Source organism: Wyeomyia smithii, chromosome 3 (genome assembly GCF_029784165.1).
Source record: "Wyeomyia smithii strain HCP4-BCI-WySm-NY-G18 chromosome 3, ASM2978416v1, whole genome shotgun sequence".
NCBI lineage: Eukaryota > Metazoa > Arthropoda > Insecta > Diptera > Culicidae > Wyeomyia > Wyeomyia smithii.
This window is the reverse complement of record NC_073696.1, coordinates 243,205,581-243,226,793: the sequence shown is the minus strand read 5'-3', so window position 1 is coordinate 243,226,793 and position 21,213 is coordinate 243,205,581. Positions and strand designations below refer to the sequence as shown.

Here is a 21,213-nt window from a genome sequence, read left to right as displayed (position 1 = left end):
GAAATATTGAGATTTTCCTGTGTGACTGGACTTTTTTGTCACCCTGTACTTCAAATGAAAGCTCTATCTTAAAAAAAAGATCAAGAGTTGCTCAAAAATCAATTTTTCTATCTATACTATATTCTATCCTTTTTTAAAGACTTCATGTCATGGAAATAATCAATTTGATGGCAAATCTCAGTAATAATTCTAAAATAATCCAAAGCATATACGGAATAAATCTTAATGTAAGTGGTTTCAGGAACACAAACAACCAAAAAAGCGGTGGACATTGTTTGAAAGTGGGTGAAAAAAAAGCTGAAGATTGATTTTCAATAAATCTTTAAAACTTGCACAGCACCTATATATAACTCAAAAGACATAGAACTTCAATAAATTTAAATGAAACGCTCTTAAAAGCAAGAAAAACCAGCAGCAAAATAATTAATAATGCGCGGAAGCCCTTTTCTGAGTCTTAGGAAAACAAACCAGAAACCTGCACTTAATGCGGCTTAATAAAGTAGTCTCAACATATCACCAACCTTTTTGTCTCCACAGGCTTGTAATTTCTCATCAGAGAATCGCTAGCGTGTAGGAGAATATTTTTACAGTGAAAACAACTGATCTTATACTGGTGGGCAAAGCACTTGAAGAGAGCAGCTGAAATATCTCCCGAAGAGACAATAGACTGGAGTGAGCCTTCTCACACAAAAGAAAATTACGCTTAATAATTAAACAACAGAGCTCGCTGCAGTGCTTTTACCATGTGTCTCTTAGGCATATATCAAATAAGGGGAGAATCTAGTTAGGAGAGTGGATTGCGTAATTCAAAACTGAAAAAAAATAAATCCAGTCATTCGTCACGCGTGTTTGCTCTTAGAATTCAATCGAATTAATCTCAGCAATGCGTACCATGGTGTACTATGTGTATTCACTCTAGAGTGATTCACCACTCTAGTTTCACGCGGCTGTGGTGTAAGCAGCAAGTGTCATAATTTTTCTGTGAGCGGCAGAATAGCACAAAGCAGAATAAAGAAGTGTGGTGCAAAAAATTACTACACGCAGCGTTCGTGCTGGGCAACAAGTGAGCGGTGAGTATTCACTCCGCTCTTCTTACATATTGAGGAGAATTCCAAGCCTAGTAATGTGTTTTTCGTCAACCAAATTCCAATATAATCCAATATATCAACGGTTATAAAATATATCAACGGTTTTCAAAACAGTCTATTCGTTTATTGGGATTAAGTTTACCAATCATTGCTTTAAAATAGGCGTTAGTTGTGCTTTATTTCGGTAATCTAAAAGCTATTTCTCATATTCTCTTATTCTCATATCTACCCCATTTTTGTTCCATGAGATGTTCTTAACAAACAGCGCTTGACACTTTGACTCAGGATCAATCTATAGTTGGTCCCTTGGTATTTTAAACATTTGATCATTCCACAAGAATTTACCAACTTTTTTCTTTATCAGTGCAAGATGTTTGTTTTTAGATAGAGTTTGAACAACGTACTATAATTTTGAAAGGATAAAAGAGTTTGTAAGCCATGTTTTCTCGTATAAAATTAGGTTTCGCATTCGGTGACATTGGAACAAAAAGTTCATATCTTTGATAATATTATCAAAATTGTTCTCTATCAATAACATCCACAAAATACTACTAAAATCTTTGTTTACTTTTTTAACTAACTGCGGACCAGATTGTATTCTATTTAACCGTAAAAATGACGACTCTTCAAATTTATTTGGGCAGAACAGGTAAAAGAGCTGAGAATTTGCACCACCAAATCAAACTCTTCTCGCATTTCGATGAAAATGTTTAAATCATCCGCGAATGCAACAACTTTCAAGAACCGGCCATATTCACGGACACCACAGCTACTATTACTAATAGTCTCATGAGTGGTTCCACATCCAGTACAAACGAGAGCATGCTTAGCGGGAATCCCTCTCTCACAGTTGAACGGATAGAAAATTCTGACGTCGGAAATCCGTTAGGGGCCGTCCACATTCCACGTGGACACAAAAATCGTCATTCCTGACCCTCCATCCCCCCTCGTGGACAAGCGTGGACATTTATCAAACCTCCTCCACCCCCCTCCCCCCTCTTTGTCCACGACGACTTGTTTTGACGTAGGACTACGTATAACCGCACTATATCGAGATACATTCTGCGGAAACTAAAACCAAGGTGTAACGTTGGAATGAAAGATTTCAAACAGTAATACTGATGTAACCACATGATGGATTACAATAATCAATATATCGTTAGATTGATAAAATGATGGAAAATTTTGTGATTCCTCAGTTAGCGATATCATTTTATTGTTAACAGTGAAAATTTAAAAAAAAGTTTCAAGGTCGGATTATCACCAACAATGTACCAATCACATGCGAGCACGCCTGACACAGACTTCATGAGTAGACACCAACTGCCTGCTGTGATATCCTGTATAGCAGTGGCAAAAAAAATTGATAGAACCTCCCCGTCCCAATAGGTCAACTAATGTTCGCTTTGATGAGCCCAGACTATTTCGATGTCTTGAAAGTGAAGCTATTTCGGAAAGTTCGTAACCACCTCCACTGTCAGACAGTTTTACGTTCTGCTGTTAGAATGTTATTGAAACTAATGTCTTGGAGGAAAACATGCTGGCACAGGCAACAGTAGCGAACCTATACATTAGAGACATGACAAGACACTCACCGTTAAGGCAACTGTCAACATCAAAACGGATAACGGCAATGCAAATTTATACAGCTCGCCCGTTTTGATGTTGACAGTTGCCTTAACGGTGAATGTCTTGTCATTTCTCTAATGTATAGATTCGCTAGGCAACAGTACTGCAATGCAAAATGTATGAATAGAGCGCTGGTCACTCCTCGTCTAACAGTGCAGTAGAACTCGATATTCATTTGTGTGCAGCCATGCCAAGTGAAGACTACATTGCCTTTTTTTTAGGGGGGATTTGTTAGTAGCTTAAGTATTTATGATAAATATTAGTAAGTAATGAGTATGTGTGTCCAATCACAAATGGTGACTTCTCAACACTGTTAAAAATTTGTAATTTTAATTGTTAGGATTTGTTTGCTTTTGGAATTAGGACTTATCGTTCGTAGGGATTTAAACCTACTTGTCAGACAGAATAGGGGGAGGTAAACTTATAACTAACCTAATTGCTAACTTATTGGCTATAAAGAGCGCTTATCGTAGAAATCGAGGATTGCAACGATTTTTGTCGAAAATTGTTAATAATTTTATTTGACATAGCTTCTAATGGTTCAACAGTAAGTCTATGTAATTCGAGTGTACCAAACCAAGGGGGACGGTTCAAAATCATTTTCAGAATTTTATTCTGAATCCTTTGGAGCGTTTTCTTCCTTGTTGAACAGCAACTTGACCAGATCGGTACAGCATAAAGCATTGATGGTCTAAAAATTTGTTTGTAAATCAAAAGTTTGTTCTTTAAACAAAGTTTAGAATTCCTGTTAATGAGAGGATATAAACTTCTCGTTTATTTGATGCACTTGGCTTGTATACTCTCAATGTGCTCTTTGAAAATTAGTTTTTTTATCATAAATTAGTCCCAAGTACTTAACCTTGTCGGACCAACTTAAAATAACCCCATTCATCTTGACAACGTGATTATTGTTTGGCTTGAGGAAAGAAGCCCTAGGCTTATGCGGAAAAATTATCATTCGAGTTTTAGAAGCATTGGGAGAAATTTTACACTTTTGCAAGTAGGAAGAAAAAATATCCAAACATTTCTGTAATCGACTGCATATGACACGAAAACTTTTCCTTCTACGGAAATGCTTGTGTCATCGCAAAACAATGACTTGGTGCATCCTGGAGGCAAATCAGGAAGATCTGAAGTGAATATGTTGTACAGGACTGGACCCAAGACTGGACCTTGAGGTACACCTGCTCTGACAGGAAATCTATCAAATTTTGAATTCTGATAGACAACCTGCAGAGTTCGATCAGTGAGATAACTTTTTAAAATTTTGATTAGGAAAATTGGAAAATAAAAAATTTGCAATTTCGCAATCAAACCTTTATGCCAAACACTGTCGAATGCTTTTCTATGTCTAAAAGAGCAGCTCCAGTGGAATAACCTTCAGATTTGTTAGCTCGTATCATATTAGTAACTCTGAGCAATTGATGAGTAGTGGAATGCCCATGGCGAAATCCAAACTGTTCATCTGCAAAAATTGAATTTTCGTTGATGTGTGACATCATTCGGTTAAGAATAATTCTCTCAAACAGTTTACTTATTGAAGAAAGCAAACTGATTGGTAACTACATTGCTTTTGTTGACGCACAGTGGGGCGTGTTGGGTTAACGCGTAGGTATCGTTTTGCGATCTGGAACACAATCGAATTGCCGTTATAATTGTCTTCTTCTTCTTGTTTCGTATAGTAGCGAATATCATAATTCAATATGATTGAACGGGAATTCAATATAATATGAACGGGTGCCGCCAAATACGCTGCGCCACCTGGGACAGCAAAATTCTGTACTTGTCGGTAGAGGCAGATAGCAGGGTATATAAATTAGGTTCATTGTACAGATACAATGAGTTGTTTATTTTTGAACTCTACAGTGTGTTTTTTCTCATGTCCATTTTAAATTTTCTGTGAAAATACATTTTTGTTTAAAAACTGTAATTCTTTATCGTTATTTTTTCCATGAACTTGTAACTGCAGAAAAATTTTATTATGTGATATCTTTGCCGCTTGGTGATCGGAGATTGAGCCATCGTTCACAAGACAAATAAATATTGTTTAATTTCTACCAAATAGTACTCAATTTAGGTCTGTATAGAAGCTTACCTTTTCGCGTATTGAAGAAAATTTACTGTACTAGAATGAATGGTATTCATCAATGTTAAAGAGAATATTTTTTTCTAAAATTGAGTGCTGCAAATAAACAATAAAAATACAGACCCCGTTTGATTTTGCAAAACACGACACGGCAGAGTTTTCCTGTTGCCAAGATTGAACCATGCCAAAAATGAACGGTTCTCTTTTTATGACTTTTTTCATAGATATTACCACCAATGAGCCTGTTTTAGTTCCAAGTCGTTTGAGTTCTCGCTTTATGAATTAAGGCTGACAACCTAGATACTTGATATTACTACCCGAGTAATTAGAGGCTTAGTACTGCTAAGATCATGATCATTATATTACCGGTACATGTTCAGTCATATTTCAGGATTCGATTCCGATCATCCGCTTTGGCAACATAAAAAACCAAAATACCATTCTGTTCAAGAAAACTAAGAAATGTGATTAGACATAATCGCTCGTTTTTGGCACATGTGTGCCAAAATCTAACCGTGCCAAAAGTAAGACGAGCTCAAATCAAACAGAGCATCAAAGGGAAATATAAAACTATTGTAGTCCTACGTCAACTATGCGGTCGTGTCTTGGATACCACCCTCCAAGAAAAGTCGAAAAATGTTTATTTCTGTGGTTTTATTAGTGATTAAACAAAACAAAATTCAGCAAAAGAATAAGGCCAAAACTTCCCAGACCATTAGAGCCATAAATAAAAAGAATCCCATCAAAATTCAGTCTAAGAGAGCCGAGAAATGCACAACATAAAAAGAGAAGGGGAAAGCAAACACCTTAATAACTTTGAAAAAACTGGAAGAAATTTAATCACATATGATGGGCCACATAACAGAAGACGAGGCGAGTGGCGAGTTACATTTACCCAGAAAATAGAAAATATATAATTTTAATTTCAGGAAAACAGGTAAATTAAAATAAAATACAAACCAATTGAGCTCAAATTTATCTCACGTCAGGAAAAGGCCGAAAACTACTATCAAAAAGTTATCCAGAAATAAACGTTAAAAAACTCTTAAACGTCTCTAAAACTACTAAGAACACGTACAAAATTTTACATTGGGAAAACATCCCTGTTATCTAGAAGAAGTCGAGAAGAAAATAATCCTGAATATAACTTCAAGTGACTGAAACACGTTAAGCAAACCAAAACAAAAATTCTAAAAACGTATTTGAAGGTAAAAAATCACAGGAAGGTTGTGTGCAAAGCCACGAGCGCAAGGTTGAAGTAGAATACTTTTACAAGAAAGATAACCCGGCTGCTTGCGTGTCAGTCATTTTTCCTAGTAAATAAATGTTGACCGCTCATTGGCAGTATTGAAAATTCTGTGCAAACGAAGTTGAAGTACTACTCAATTTCAGTTTGCACATATAAATACGACCTCACTGAACAGGAAAAGTACAAACTCTTTGCGGCGCAAACAAGTTTCAACAGTCAGAGTATATGTACATGTGAATTCAAATTAAGATAATTAACTTTTGGTTAAAGCTCAGAACAAGAAAAAATTAAATCTTCAATTCATTTGTTTGGTTGTCCTGAAAATGGTTCGATTTCTCCTACCTCTAGTAGAAGGCCCTTCTCCAGCGTCCCAACCAGAGGTTGGACACGTGTTACCTCTGGCTGCTTTTAAATTGACCTCCGTACTGGTACTTGGTTTCTTCGATGCACTTCCCCCATGCTGGTCCTTCGCGCGTTTCCGAGCATCACGCTTGTATTTGGCGTTTATATATTTAGACATAGCACTGAATACACGTCCGATGGATTTCTTAATAAATGCAATAAATGCACTCGTAGTCTCTTACCCGAGAATAATAAAACACTTCCAAGAAATGTTGCACTTACTAGTAAAAAGACAATTTTCACGTGTCGTAACGTGCTGGAGCACGAAATCTATGTCTGTGATAGGGAACCTTCACGTTCACGAGGCATGACTGGAGAAACGCGTCTAATAATGCGGTAAAATTTTTAATGTCTTTTTGTGCAAATTATTGTACTCAGACAAAAACCTGTTTTGTATTGGATGAATTTTTAGTGAATAAACGTTAACCGTTTGTTATTCAAAGTTGGTCATGCTGATCGCAGCCTTTGCGCTGCCCCTACAGTGGGGAGTTTACTAAATAAAGTAAAAATTGGGCAACTACAACAGAATTTGATTGCATCCCGCACAGAATGTCTGCTTGTGTTGATGTCAGAAATTTATTAACCTTCAATTATTTTTTTATTTGCCTTGAAAAAAGCATTTTGCTGTTCAAATTCGGTTGCTAATTACAACCTTTGAGCTGCCCTAACATTGGGGGAATTAAGATACACGGACAACATGCACTGTGGAAGCTATTTCACATTCAGTAAATTAGACGGGTGCGACAAATTTGAATTGCTAGGATGCAACACAGAATACTTGCTTGCGTTGACAAAAATTATTAACTTTCAATGACTTGTTTATTTGCCTTCAAAAAGGCATTTTGATTTCCAAAATTGGATTTCCTGATGGCAATCTTCATGCTGCCCCAACACGGGGGAAATAATGGCTGTCTGGCGACACACGCTGAGAAAAACCGCGCTGCTCCTGAGACGTGGTGACCAACCACAGGGCTAGTGCTGCTGCTAAGGAAGGACGACTGCTGTTGTCGCTGTCTAGAACTATTATGAGCGGCTCCGGCTGAAACAGGCTCTTATATAGGGATGAAAATAGGAATGAATTATTTTTCGTAGGTGGTGGAATGACATAACTTGAAAAATATGTGTGACTTGATTCCGGCTCAGAGCGATCATTTGATAAGCTCCACCTTTTTTTCAGTTTCTAAAGTTTTTCCTCAGTTTCGTAGCACGGATGCACAAAAATGATTTCTTGTCGAGACGGACCGGTAGCACTCTCATTGAAGCAACAAAATAACATGTTTTGTGTCGTGTTGTGCAGCTTCGTTGAAGAAAATGTTCCCGTCCCCGTGTCGCATGTAAGCAGATTATTGCGTTCAGTAGACAGTAGATAGTGTATCCAGCGAATAAACACCGATGGTGCTCTCACACACGCAACGGTTTTAACCCGTATCTTATTGCGGTTTGTAACATCAAGCGATTTCGTTTGCTCGCTGTTGCGTGTTGCATCATGTTGCAACTTGGCAGCTGGGAGACGACGAAATTCTGTTTATGCTGATTGATTGAATCGACTTCATATTAGCTCTGCATAGTCGAACTAACTGCTTTTGTGAATGTGTTCTAACAGGGCAATTTATTATTCAAGGTCGGTTATGCTGACCGCAGCCTTTGCGCTGCCCCTACAGTGGGGAGTTTACTGAATAAAGTAAAAATTAGACAACTAAAACAGAATTTGATTGCATCCCGCACAAAATGTCTGCTTGTGTTGATGCCAGAAAATTATTAACCTTCAATAATTTTTTTATTTGCCTTGAAAAAAGCATGTTGCGGTTCAAAATCGGTTGCTAATTACAACCTTTGAGCTGCCCTAACATTGGTGGAATTAAGATACACGGACAACATGCACTGTGGAAGCTATTTCACATTCAGTAAATTAGACGGGCGCGACAAATTTGAATTGCTAGGATGCAACACAGAATACTTGCTTGCGTTGACAAAAATTATTAACTTTCAATGACTTGTTTATTTGCCTTAAAAAATGGCATTTTGATTTCCGAAATTGGATTTCCTGATGGCAATCTTCATGCTGCCCCAACACGAGGGGAATAATGGCTGTCTGGCGACACATGCTGAGAAAAACCGCGCTGCTCCTGAGACGTGGTGACCAACCACAGGGCTAGTGCTGCTGCTAAGGAAGGACGACTGCTGTTGTCGCTGTCTAGAACTATTATGAGCGGCTCCGGCTGAAACATGCTCTTATATAGGCCAAATAGCATGTTTTCAATTGCAAGGTATATAATCCTGTCGACCGTGCTTGGGAAGCAAGCATATAACGACCAATCAGAGGTCGAATTTTTCGTTTTGACAAGGCTTGACTATTTTCAATAGTACAATAGTGTGAATAATAAAATTTCAATTATCTTATTTTGGGAAGAATCTTAGAAGATTTTCCAATCTATTGCTGCAAGAACGCAGGAAATCCATCGAATACTAACCGAGTTAATAGCATTTGAAATTGGACATATTTTTCACTTTTTTCGGTTTTAGATTTTCATTTCACATCCCTATGTAGCCGAACTTCCTGAGAGAAGTATTCTACTTCAAAAAATTAAAAATTAAAGCAGTTATAATTTTCAAGCTTTTTATAAACAAAAAAACTCTAAATATAGTCCAATACACGGAAGTTTCGAAAAGACAATTGAGACCAAAAACGAAAATAATAATGAAGAATACAGTTTACATGTAATATACAAAGTCGATTGTCATTTCCAAAATTTTCATATATATTATCTCACGCATAGGAACGAACCAAAAAAAGCTGAAGAGGTTGTTGATAAGACACGATCGCAGAGGTAACGTAGAATACGACAGCCTGTCTTATGCCAATGTATTTCTTGGAATAGGTTTGGAAATACACTGAATTGGGTTAATTCTTCAGATAAACTTTGAGGTTAATTGTGTTTGTCAATGCCATTTATTGACAAGTGAATATTTTTTCAACATGGCAAATTTTTTATTTAGTTTTGTATGATTCACAGTAATAATCAAATTCTACATGAGGTGATTTGTTAGCAATTACACTACCCGTCATAAGTTTGGAATCGCTTTACTGAGTATTGCAACACCCAGTTTGAATATTGCAAAGCCTCCCGAAAAGTTTAGCATCACCTGGAATAGGCGGATATCTCGGATAACCTAGAAAGTTACGGTTTTCAGCAAACTTGTTCAGAAGGTCAAAGGCTACTGTATGGTGCCCAATTCAGTGTGAAATTTTACCGCTATGTGGTGCTAGTGGGCACACAATGAGTCGTATTTTGAACTTAACTAATCTCACGATTCCGACCTGCCAGAAAGTTGCGGTGTTCAGCATACTTGTTCAGAAGGCTACAGGCTTCTACATGGTAGACAATTTAATACTGAATTACCCCGCTATGCGGCGCTAGGGTGCATGAAGTTTTTCATATTTAGACTTCAACTTATCACGTGATCATTACTACCCACAAAGTTGCGGTGTTCGGCTTGTGCCACCAGCTCTGGTCAAGCATATTACAGTTACAGTTACAAAAATTTGCCCATTTTGAGTGATGCTAAACTTTTCGGGGTGTTGCAATATTCAAACTGGGTGTTGCAATACTCAGTAAAGCGATTCCAAACTTATGACGGGTAGTGTGTATATGAAAATTTCAACCGCTATACTGCTAGCTACGCACGCTATATAGCAAGCCACGCACTCTAGCCACACGCTCTATAGACATGCACAGACACGCTTGACATTCACATTCGCCATAAACATACACACACGCTTTAAAGCAAGCCACACACCTTATATACCTAGCGACACACGCTATAGATATTCACACACGTTATGTGCACACACCCTATATATACATACGCTGGATGATGGTGGCTTCTCAAACCACCTGGCGGTGCGACTCTCTTTCAGTTTCGGGTTGTATTCACCCAACGATATCTGAATTGGGTTACCGCTGGTGGGGTCCGACTCAGATCGAAGGGAAGCAGAGCTGAAAGAGGTAGGAACTGCAGCTTACCACTACCACCGCCGCTGTTGCCCGCTGCTGATCCACTTTGCCTACTGCCATCGGTGTTAATGTCCGCAGCTGCTGCCTGCTGCTAGTAAACTGATTTGCTTGAGGAGAAACAGTATCTTATATAGCCCAGAAAGTGCATTCCCGGCTAACTAGGTACTCCATTCTGTCGTCCTATTTAGGGAAAGGCAGCAAGCGACCAATCAAAAATCGACACTTGCGTTTCGACATTGTTCAACAAAACGTTTGAAATTGGACAATTTTTGTGACGCTCTCGATGTTTTCGGTTTTGAAATTGGATCCCTGTAATGAAATTGGGTCCCTGTAATTGTTGCCGTAAGACTACGTCAAAATATGGCTCCGAACGCGGTCCAAAGAGCATGAAAATTAAATCATTTCGAACATATCTTCAACTTCCAGAAGTCAGAGCGGCCAGAAATTTACATGATCCAAATTAAGCCAAAATGACTAAAAAAGTAAAACAGCGGAGGGGCCCCAACAGAAATGAATTCCAAATTAAATAGGAAACTGTTCCAATGGACAGAGAAACGCCTTTAAACTACAAAAACAGCTAAAATTGGCTTCAAATTAGTATACCAAAGAAAAAATACCAAACTCAAGGAAAAAATAATATCAAGTTTAATTTTTAAATACATAAATTTTCTAGTGAATGTAGCTTGAAACATCTGAAAACACTACTTTCAAATAGAAAAGATTACTACTGAATTTTGTTTAAAATGATTAAAAAAAAATATCGTGTCCACGTAGACATTACCATTACCCCCTCCCCCTACCGTGGACAAGCGTGGACATTTGCGTACCCCCTACACCCCTCCCCATCCCCAAGTTATCAGCCCCTAAAAAGAACCCGACCCGAGCCCGAAAGTGTGAAATCCGAACCCGAGATTTTTTTTGGAGGGGTCGACTTTTCAAACCAAATTATTTGAGGCTGCCCTGAAGCTTTGAGCCTCGAATGGTATTGAAATTATTCACCTTATACACAACCTCTGTCTTCCACAACTGCTTTTTGTCCCGAACCTATTATTTTATAGATTATTTTTGTTATTCTGTTTGCTAGAATTTTATTTAACAGCTACTAGTCCGTAGTTGTGCAGAAATTTATGTTTCATTTGTATGGGACCCTCTTCTGGAAGGGAGGGGTGTCAAACTATCATAGGAACCTTTATCGGCACCATAAACCCCTACATACAAATTTTCACGTCGATCGGTTCGGTAGTTTTCGGTCCTATATGGATCAAACAGACAGACAGACTTGACTGCAATTTCATATGTGAAGATTACAACATCAATATTTTAGAACCTGAAGAGTGAATATACATTTATTGGATTGAAGCGTTCATGTAAATCTATTTTTACAAATAAAAAATCGAATGAGAAAGGCTGGGTCTTACCGCTAGGTGGATTAATTTAGGTTTTCCGATTTTATATTGATTTTTCAACATTCAGACAACACGTTGACTGATTTGCAATTATGCTATAATCCATATTGTATGCTTTTTTATCTTGATCTGGTTTTGGGGAATATTTTTTGGACGCTCAATAACCTTGCTGTGTAAGATTAACCAGATGTTTTGTAGATGAGTAATGATAAGTAATTTTCAAATTAATAGGTTGAGAAATTCCATTCAGAGCTTTGACGAATGCACAAGAAAATGAATCTAATGATCAATGATTAAATTAATCAGTATAAATCAACAGGTTCTACTATGACTATTTGTCATTCAAACTATAAAAGAAATAAAAAAAACTCAAACTGTCGGCCAGGTTTTGAGTTTCGATGCTAGCTTTTGTTCTATTATTACTACTAGAGTTAATTGTCACGTTCGCAAATTACGAATGGTTGCATGTGAGTGGCCTTCCGTCATGCGACGTCTGGTGATGATGTTCACTGCTTTGCATACAATAAAACCATGTGCGACTACTAGACAGACCGATTTTCAAAAGTACAACGCTCGTTTGCTAGTGTGACAAAAAAAATCCTCCCTGCTCCAGGTGAGGCTCGAACTCACAACCCCGGCATCGCTCATATCCGTACACACCAAAGTACTGTCTTATAAGTACCGTGCGCTAACCAATTGCGCCACTGGAGCGATGGAGGCTGGCAGCGGCTCACGAGCGACGACGCTGACGATGGTGACGATGACGGCGAGCGAATTCGATAAGGGACGGCAAGGCAACAGACAGACAGACAATGGGTGAAATATTTTTCGGTTTTGTACAGTAGTAGATGCGTGTAAGGCGCTGTCCGACCAACAACAGCAAACAAGCGCACTATCTATCGGTTTGTGTTTTTATTACACACTTTAAAAGGGGAATTTTGGTTTCGAGCTGCTGTACAAATTGGAGACTTTTTTTTTTTTTTTCTTTTTTTCGGGTGATCTTTATCAACGGAATGTGATAATTAATGAATTGCATCTGAATTGCTGTTTTGTTACATTTACACATTTATGATTGTTGCTGAAGAAGTTTCTGATTTGAAACTGCGATGTCACAAAAAACTAATTGGCTTTCTCTGGGCAGTTTTGTTTTCAACCACGATGGCTCTAGGGTGGAAGTACGAAGCCTACAAGCATCGAACGAAAATTAATGAAATTATAACTCGCACCGGTATTTTTTTGCCGCACAAGAACATCTGTCTCCGACATCAATCGGCACGCATAATCACCATGAGGGGGCGTATGGAAAATGGTTAATTTTCCCACTCGCAATTATCGATACATACAACACACACACGGGAGGAACCAAGTGGAGCAAAACAGATGGCTTCAGATTTCGTCAAGATTATGCGAAGATGATGATTGCGCTGATGATGATCACAAACACAGAAGCTGCTGCTGCTGCTGTGTTTTTGCTGGATAGTAGGTACAATTCGAGGAAGCAAAAGGCGGAAAACTTCCGCTATCGCCTGGGTTCCCACAGTTGCCGCTTGCAAGAGGGAAGACATCGGAGCAAGAGCTTGGAGACGGACCTTGCTGCTGCTTCTGCTGATGTCTATTGTACCGTACGGGGACTCCATGAACTGGAAGCGACGTTACAGTAAGTGGAAAATAACAGCGGGTCGAATCGTGTTGTGTTTTTGGGTTTATCGATTAATTGGGGAAATTTCGCAATTGTGCATTGTGCCTAATCGAAACTGCTACCAGTGGCTGAGGTTAGTTGAGCTTGTTTCGTAAAATAGTTTTATTAGAGCTACTCTCGTAAAATATACATGCCTGTATGAAATTCTAATCAACTTTTAAAACAGGAAATTTTACTAGGTTTCAAAAAATTTTTATTGCATTTGAATCAAAGATTCCAATTTAGAGTTTGAATTATGTTACTGTTAATGTGTCAGATTTCATCCTATTTCATTGGCTGTTTCACCGTAGTTTTTTTCTTCTATCATATCAGTCAATTTCAAGTATTTTTTTAAAATAAGTCTCAATGGCGTCTGCTCTTGGCAGAATTTTTGCCCTGGCAAAAATGGTCACCCTGCTATTAAGCAGTTTTCCGATTAAAGTACGTATAAAATACACCTCGCTGGCAACGTCTCTTTCCAACGCGGCAGTGGAGCGTCTGCTTCCCACGCTAGGCACAGTTGCTTCTACCGACAAGCGTCAGTCTCGTTCAGTTCGGATGGATCCATATATGCAAATGGAAACGGCTTTGCTCATCTGTTTTAAAAACCTAACCTAGAAGGGACTGTCACTCGGTGGCATCGCAGCTTCGTTTACAGTCCATTAAGAGCCTGGCCCGTGTGGTACTTCCCATCGCTCCTTCCTCTAACTCGATGATGCCGATCACCTTGACGACGCTGCAAATGACGATGACGATGGGGCGGATCCTTTCCGCGCATCACGATCACGACACGGTGTTGCTGCTGCTGCTGTTAGGTGCCAATAAAGTGTTACCACGGATGAAATGTTCCTCGCGGGACACCCCCACCAACTGCAGCATTGTACAACTTCGAAGTAAAAATATGGGCGGCAATAATGAATACATTTAACGATTGCTCTTCCGTCCCGTACGCCAACAGCAATGCGAACTAAATGCTAAAAGTTCTCCCCGTCCTCCACTGCCAACCACACTCAACCACTGTCGATGCGATTCCGACACCGATGGGAAGCGAAATCAAAACCTTGAAAACCGCGAGCTCATTACTTATTCATAAATCAATACTTAAAACGTCCTCACTTCCATCCAGACCACAGCAGCAGCAACAGCGCTGACGGGATGAGAAGGGAAGCTCTGTTTACCTTGCAAACCATCATCATCGCATTCATCACGTTTGTCTGTTGATTGAGCAGCGGTAATTCGACTGTCGATCGATAGGCTGAGCCCGACTGTACAGGGAGTTAAAAAAACAGCTAACCGTGGACATTTACTGGAGCAATCGAACTGTCTTTCCCCAGCGACGACTTTCCTCACCCGCACAATAATTCATACCGCATTTCAAACGCACTATCGGAACAACCTGCAAACAGGCCAGAAGTTCACCGCTGCGTTGTTTGTTCGGGCCTTAGATGGCCGGCACTGCTACGCAAAAAAAACACTATCAGCTCAACTCATCCGGCTAATTACTGCATGTTCAATTCGGGAAGAAAATGACCGCGGCCATCCAACCCGATAAGCAACAGCTGCTGGCCCCCGGGACGGACGCCGAACTGCCGGGGGCCGCCTTCCGTGGAACGGCTCCATGCGTCCAGGATGAACTCCACTTCCAGCGTGGCCCCGGCCGGTCGGTGTGCCCCGCGGCCACTGATTGGGCACCATCTGTCGTTGCTTGCCGTTTGGCTCATTTTCCGGGTTCCATCGCAATCAATGCAGTTATTAGGCTCTAATATATTGGATTGGCACCGGCGGACTGCGTCAGCGTAGCTGAAAGCCAAATCTCTATTCTTTTCTAATGGAGTTTTCCTTTTCTGCGTTTTGTTTTTTCTCTCCGTTCCAACTTGTTTTCCTCGCTTGTTTCCTATTGTTACCATCGATTCATTTGTACAATTTTTGCCGCCGCCGCCGCCACAGCCATCAGCCAAGATGCAATTTGGTCGAGAATTTCTTGCTTCCGGATTTTTTTTATTCGGTCTGCTTCTCGTTTGGCTCCGGAGCTGGTTCCTGTTATCTGATTACCGGTTCCGATGATATTTGGCTCGTTCGATATGATAAAAATTACCCGACCTAAGCCATCTTCCTCCCTCCCTCATGCCTTTACCGGCCATCGCAAATCAGCCGGAGCGCAGTGCAAGAATCAAGCCATCCGCAGACTGGGCAGCAGCGCTTTCACCAGGAGCTGCTAATTAACAAATTATCAAATTACTACTGTTTTTGTGAGCTCCGAGAGTGTGTGATGGGTGCGATGCTCTCGAGCTAGATTTAGTTATGTTTGGTTTGTGGCGAGACGATGCCTAATCATACGATACTATGGGGGTTGTTAAAGTAACTGCTGTAGAGATGATCAAGTTATGCGAGGATCAATTTCAAATGGTATTAGCTAGTTGATTATTGTTTGTATACCTTCAAATCGTTTGGTAAATATGCGAACAAGCTATAACTTTTCCCAAAAAAACTTCATCATGGTTTTTGTAACATCATTTTTAGCGTAATCGTTGCAATTTTTACACTTCCCAATATTTTTTGTTCTCTTTTCATGCTATTTCTGATCTTTATAACGTGTTTAAAATTACTTATGTATTTGTTCTGGTATTTTCTATTTTTTACTGGTTTTATTTCTGCTCGCTTCTGTTTTACTTGAGTCTCATCCATTCGGTATAGCTCTACTTTACAGATTATTATTTCAAATGTTTTATTAGTTTTTCGACGATAAGTTTAACTTTTTGCTCCTTTTCTTCTTTCTTCTACAGGGTCCGGCAATTGAAGTGCTACGTTCAAACAAACAAATAATTTTTTTAAAACAGAAATATATTTCGAATTAATTCCATTTTACCTGAAAACATATCACTGTTTGAAAATTCACTAGTCAAGTTCAACTTGTTCAACTTTACGTTTAACCACTCGCCGCAGACGATCGAGAAACGCATCGCACGAGTTCTTCAGATGGTAGCTCAGGCTGCCATCAGATGTCGCTTCACACCTTCGTCTTTTTAGAACAGACTTAAACTTCCATTTTACCCCAGACGGCAAAGTCCATAAAATTAAGTTTTTTTTTCAATTTGTGAGCCGGTGATTACAGAAGCAACACATAAATCTACTGACAGCTACGACACAATGCAAATAACGCGACGAGAGGTTGTCCAGTGCAGTTTTCTGTACAGCCTGCAGCGTAATAACGAGTGTTATCCGGGCCCTGTAGATGTTCTTATATTTTATGGTTATGGTTTTCATTTTGATTGATTATGATTTTTGATTATCTTCTACGTTCTGCACGACTTTTGGGCATTTGAGTGAATAGTACCCAAATCAAATCTAGTAAAAACAAAAAGGAAACATATCTAAAAACAGAATAAAAAAAAAAAACTAGAATTTCATTTATTGATTTCCTTTTGTGGAAACTTGATGTTATTAATTGTTATTATTGATAAACAGTCTAGGATGGGAAAATGTAAGATACTCAAAGTTATTATTGTTTTTCATAAAAATATATACGTTTTTCATTTTTTTGTCGTTATTTTTGGGGCAAACGTAAAAATCTTGGTTTCAATTCAAATGGCACATTGGACTCTATATATGAAGAAATTTTTAAAAATATGTTATTTCTTATATCTGAGTAAATTCAGTTTGAAAAAATGACAAAAATTTCAATAATTTTGTATATTATGCATGTGAAGGCACACATATTCATCTATTTGTTATTTTTTCTTAAGACTTAAATTCTAAAAGATCAAAAATCGATCAACTGGTTCAAATGTTTCGAATTTTTGAAAATAAAATACATCCTATAAAGCCGTTTTTATGGTTAATATGCCAAATCCCAGTTTATTCTTATTTTTGTTGATTTTTGAATCGTTTTTTTATGTTTAAATATTGTTTAAAATTTTGGTACCATTTTGACATTATAATTTTTCGAATTATACAGCTTGAACCATAAATAAAAACGAGTGTAAAGTTGTACAATATCACGTTCAGTTTGATGATTTGCTATCAATTTGACCAAGTTTGAATTGTAGTTGTCCATTGGGATGATTTTGTTGGTATTTTGTTGTTTTTGGGACTAAATTGGGGCACAAATCAAGTGGGCCAAATTTGGGTAGGATAAATCACAAAAGCACCAAAAAATGGGTCGAAATCTAGCCTACACTTGATTAATATTCTGTCTGAACCAGTTTCCACCCTCTTCTTTCAAATGCAACTCAAGTTTGCAAAACAAAGGGTTTATGTGAAACAAATAGTTCTAACGGTCTGACGCATTACCTAAGAATGGTGGAAAATATTAAAATACATGAAAATTTTTGCTTAAACTCGACTAAGGGGCAGCTAAAGCTTTACAATTATTATAGTTATACACTAAAAAAAATCGACACGACGTTATAAAGTGATTTGCACTTGAATTCGCGCTACTGGTCAAAACATATAGAATTCATATGCGAAACACTTTTGAATTATTTATCGTGCAACAGCTTATTTTCAAAAGGAAAACACTTTCATTTCTCGTGTTATGATATATAGATATGAAATGTTTGGATTTTGAATCTCAAATGACTGTTTACCGGGCTTCGAATGATTTTTATTCGATTTTAAAATGAAAACAGTTTTACATGGAAATGATTGCATATAATGTAACCATTGTTTTATTTACAAAATTTAAATTTTACTATAATAATTCATCACCAAACATTCCTTCACTCTGTTGAAGAAGTCTGTGAAGCAAACAAAGAGTTTTATTAATGTAATTGGTGTTTTAGTAAACAAATACTTGCCTCTAGCGTAAAGATGCTTTCATCAGAATCTCTATGATCTTGTGCTGGAAGAACGAAATAAATTAGAATTCAATTCTTTTACGTGACATAAATCACTTACCTTTCAAAAATTTACGGATGTAGTCCGAAAATCGTCGAACTTTTAAGCCGTAGACACTTTTCAGCACAAATGGCACTTCGTTTGATATATAGAAACAAAACAAATCAACTGAAAGTGTTTCGCACATGATAAATACTGTGATGAAACAGTGAAGCAGATTTAAGTGCAATTCACTTGAAAAGGATGTTGGAATCATATGTATATGAAGTGCGGGTCATAGATGTGAGTTGATGTGTGCGACAACTTGAAACGAAAGTGAAAAATGATTGAATTCGATAAAAAAAATCTTCAAATAACAATGAGTCATTTTCATATCCAATTGATGAAACACTTGGATGGAGCGTGCGTAGTTTTTTCAGTGTAGTGACGTTATGACTCGTCGCATTCAATTGAAAAATCGTTTGTTCAATTTTAGAGCACTTTGTACGTCAAATGAAAACTACTCGAATGATCTTACTTTGATTTTGTCAGTTGACTTTGGAAAGGGTCATCAGTTTCCTTTGAAATGACACGATGTACACCAGTCGGAAAAGAAACCCGTAATCAAATCTGTTTGACAGCGAAAATATTCATCGTGATTGGCAGTACAGGAATCAAATAAAAATGAAACTGTTCGAATCGGAATGACTGCACGAAATATTCCGATATATTGATATGTTTGGGAAATGAAGAGCCCTGGAACCCTCTCAGAATTTAATGAAGCTTTACATATTTTTTACAAAAGTTTAATATTTCTAGTATTATTTAAAACGGAAATTTTCTTTTCGAATCATCATATCTGAAAAATAACTGGAGAGAGAGAGAGAGAGAGTAAGTTGTTAAAGTACGACTTCTTGAAAAGTGAGTGTACTTCTTCAGAAAAATATTGGAAAAATTGAGTTATAATTGAGCAGACGCTTAAAAATTATTTGAGCATGAGCATGAGTATGATTGACCGCCCGCGGTTGCTGCTTCGTTATTGCCAGATCAGCTGTAATTACACAGAGAACCAACGGATGACGCTTGGAATTGACATCCAACCTCAATGTGTAAAAACCGGTGACCCTCTCTCTCTCTCTCTCTCTCTCTATCCTCTCCCTCCCTCTCTCTCTCTCTCTCTCGCTCTCTTTCTCTCTCTCCTTCTCTATCCTCTCCCTCCCTCTCTCTCTCTCGCTCTCTTTCTCTCTCTCTCTCTCTCTCTCTCTCTCTCTCTCTCTCTCTCTCTCTCTCTTTCTCTTTCTCTCTCGCTCTCTCTCTCTCTATCTCTATCTCTCTGTATCTCTCTATATCTCTATCTCTTTCTCTATCTCTTTCTCTATCTCTATCTCTATCTCTATCTCTATCTCTATCTCTATCTCTATCTCTATCTCTATCTCTATCTCTATCTCTATCTCTATCTCTATCTCTATCTCTATCTCTATCTCTATCTCTATCTCTATCTCTATCTCTATCTCTATCTCTATCTCTATCTCTATCTCTATCTCTATCTCTATCTCTATCTCTATCTCTATCTCTATCTCTATCTCTATCTCTATCTCTATCTCTATCTCTATCTCTATCTCTATCTCTATCTCTATCTCTATCTCTATCTCTATCTCTATCTCTATCTCTATCTCTATCTCTATCTCTATCTCTATCTCTATCTCTATCTCTATCTCTATCTCTATCTCTATCTCTATCTCTATCTCTATCTCTATCTCTATCTCTATCTCTATCTCTATCTCTACCTCTATCTCTATCTCTATCTCTATCTCTATCTCTATCTCTATCTCTATCTCTATCTCTATCTCTATCTCTATCTCTATCTCTATCTCTATCTCTATCTCTATCTCTATCTCTATCTCTATCTCTATCTCTATCTCTATCTCTATCTCTATCTCTATCTCTATCTCTATCTCTATCTCTATCTCTATCTCTATCTCTATCTCTATCTCTATCTCTATCTCTATCTCTATCTCTATCTCTATCTCTATCTCTATCTCTATCTCTATCTCTATCTCTATCTCTATCTCTATCTCTATCTCTATCTCTATCTCTATCTCTATCTCTATCTCTATCTCTATCTCTATCTCTATCTCTATCTCTATCTCTATCTCTATCTCTATCTCTATCTCTATCTCTATCTCTATCTCTATCTCTATCTCTATCTCTATCTCTATCTCTATCTCTATCTCTATCTCTATCTCTATCTCTATCTCTATCTCTATCTCTATCTCTATCTCTATCTCTATCTCTATCTCTATCTCTACCTCTATCTCTATCTCTATCTCTATCTCTATCTCTATCTCTATCTCTATCTCTATCTCTATCTCTATCTCTATCTCTATCTCTATCTCTATCTCTATCTCTATCTCTATCTCTATCTCTATCTCTATCTCTATCTCTATCTCTATCTCTATCTCTATCTCTATCTCTATCTCTATCTCTATCTCTATCTCTATCTCTATCTCTATCTCTATCTCTATCTCTATCTCTATCTCTATCTCTATCTCTATCTCTATCTCTATCTCTATCTCTATCTCTATCTCTATCTCTATCTCTATCTCTATCTCTATCTCTATCTCTATCTCTATCTCTATCTCTATCTCTATCTCTATCTCTCTCTATTTATCTCTCTATTTATCTCTCTAGTTCTCTGTCACTTTCTCTCTCTTACACCCAATGAAGCGCTGTGGTGGAAGATCCTATTGAGGCAAATCTTTGGCGAGACGGCTTTACCGATCATGTGCGACAACCAATGGGCTATTTGCAGCACTCAAAATCGGAGTTTACAGCCCAGGGTCG

General features: G+C 38.1%; 1 protein-coding gene and 1 non-coding gene across 2 annotated transcripts; both read right to left on the bottom strand.

Annotated features, from left to right (window-relative positions):
• Positions 1-12,481: 12,481 nt before the first annotated feature.
• Trnai-uau (transfer RNA isoleucine (anticodon UAU)) lies at positions 12,482-12,587 on the bottom strand. The gene is made up of 2 exons: positions 12,550-12,587; positions 12,482-12,517 (listed from the first exon to the last, which is right to left on the bottom strand). It is a non-coding gene; the product is annotated as a tRNA-Ile (tRNA).
• A 7,150-nt stretch (positions 12,588-19,737) lies between these two features.
• On the bottom strand, positions 19,738-20,772 carry LOC129727140 (U1 small nuclear ribonucleoprotein 70 kDa-like; the record flags this gene model as incomplete). The annotated part of the gene is made up of 1 exon (XM_055684635.1): positions 19,738-20,772. A coding segment is annotated over one exon (1,035 nt), but the record flags the coding sequence as incomplete, so codon positions are not given.
• Between the last annotated feature and the right edge of the window lie 441 nt (positions 20,773-21,213).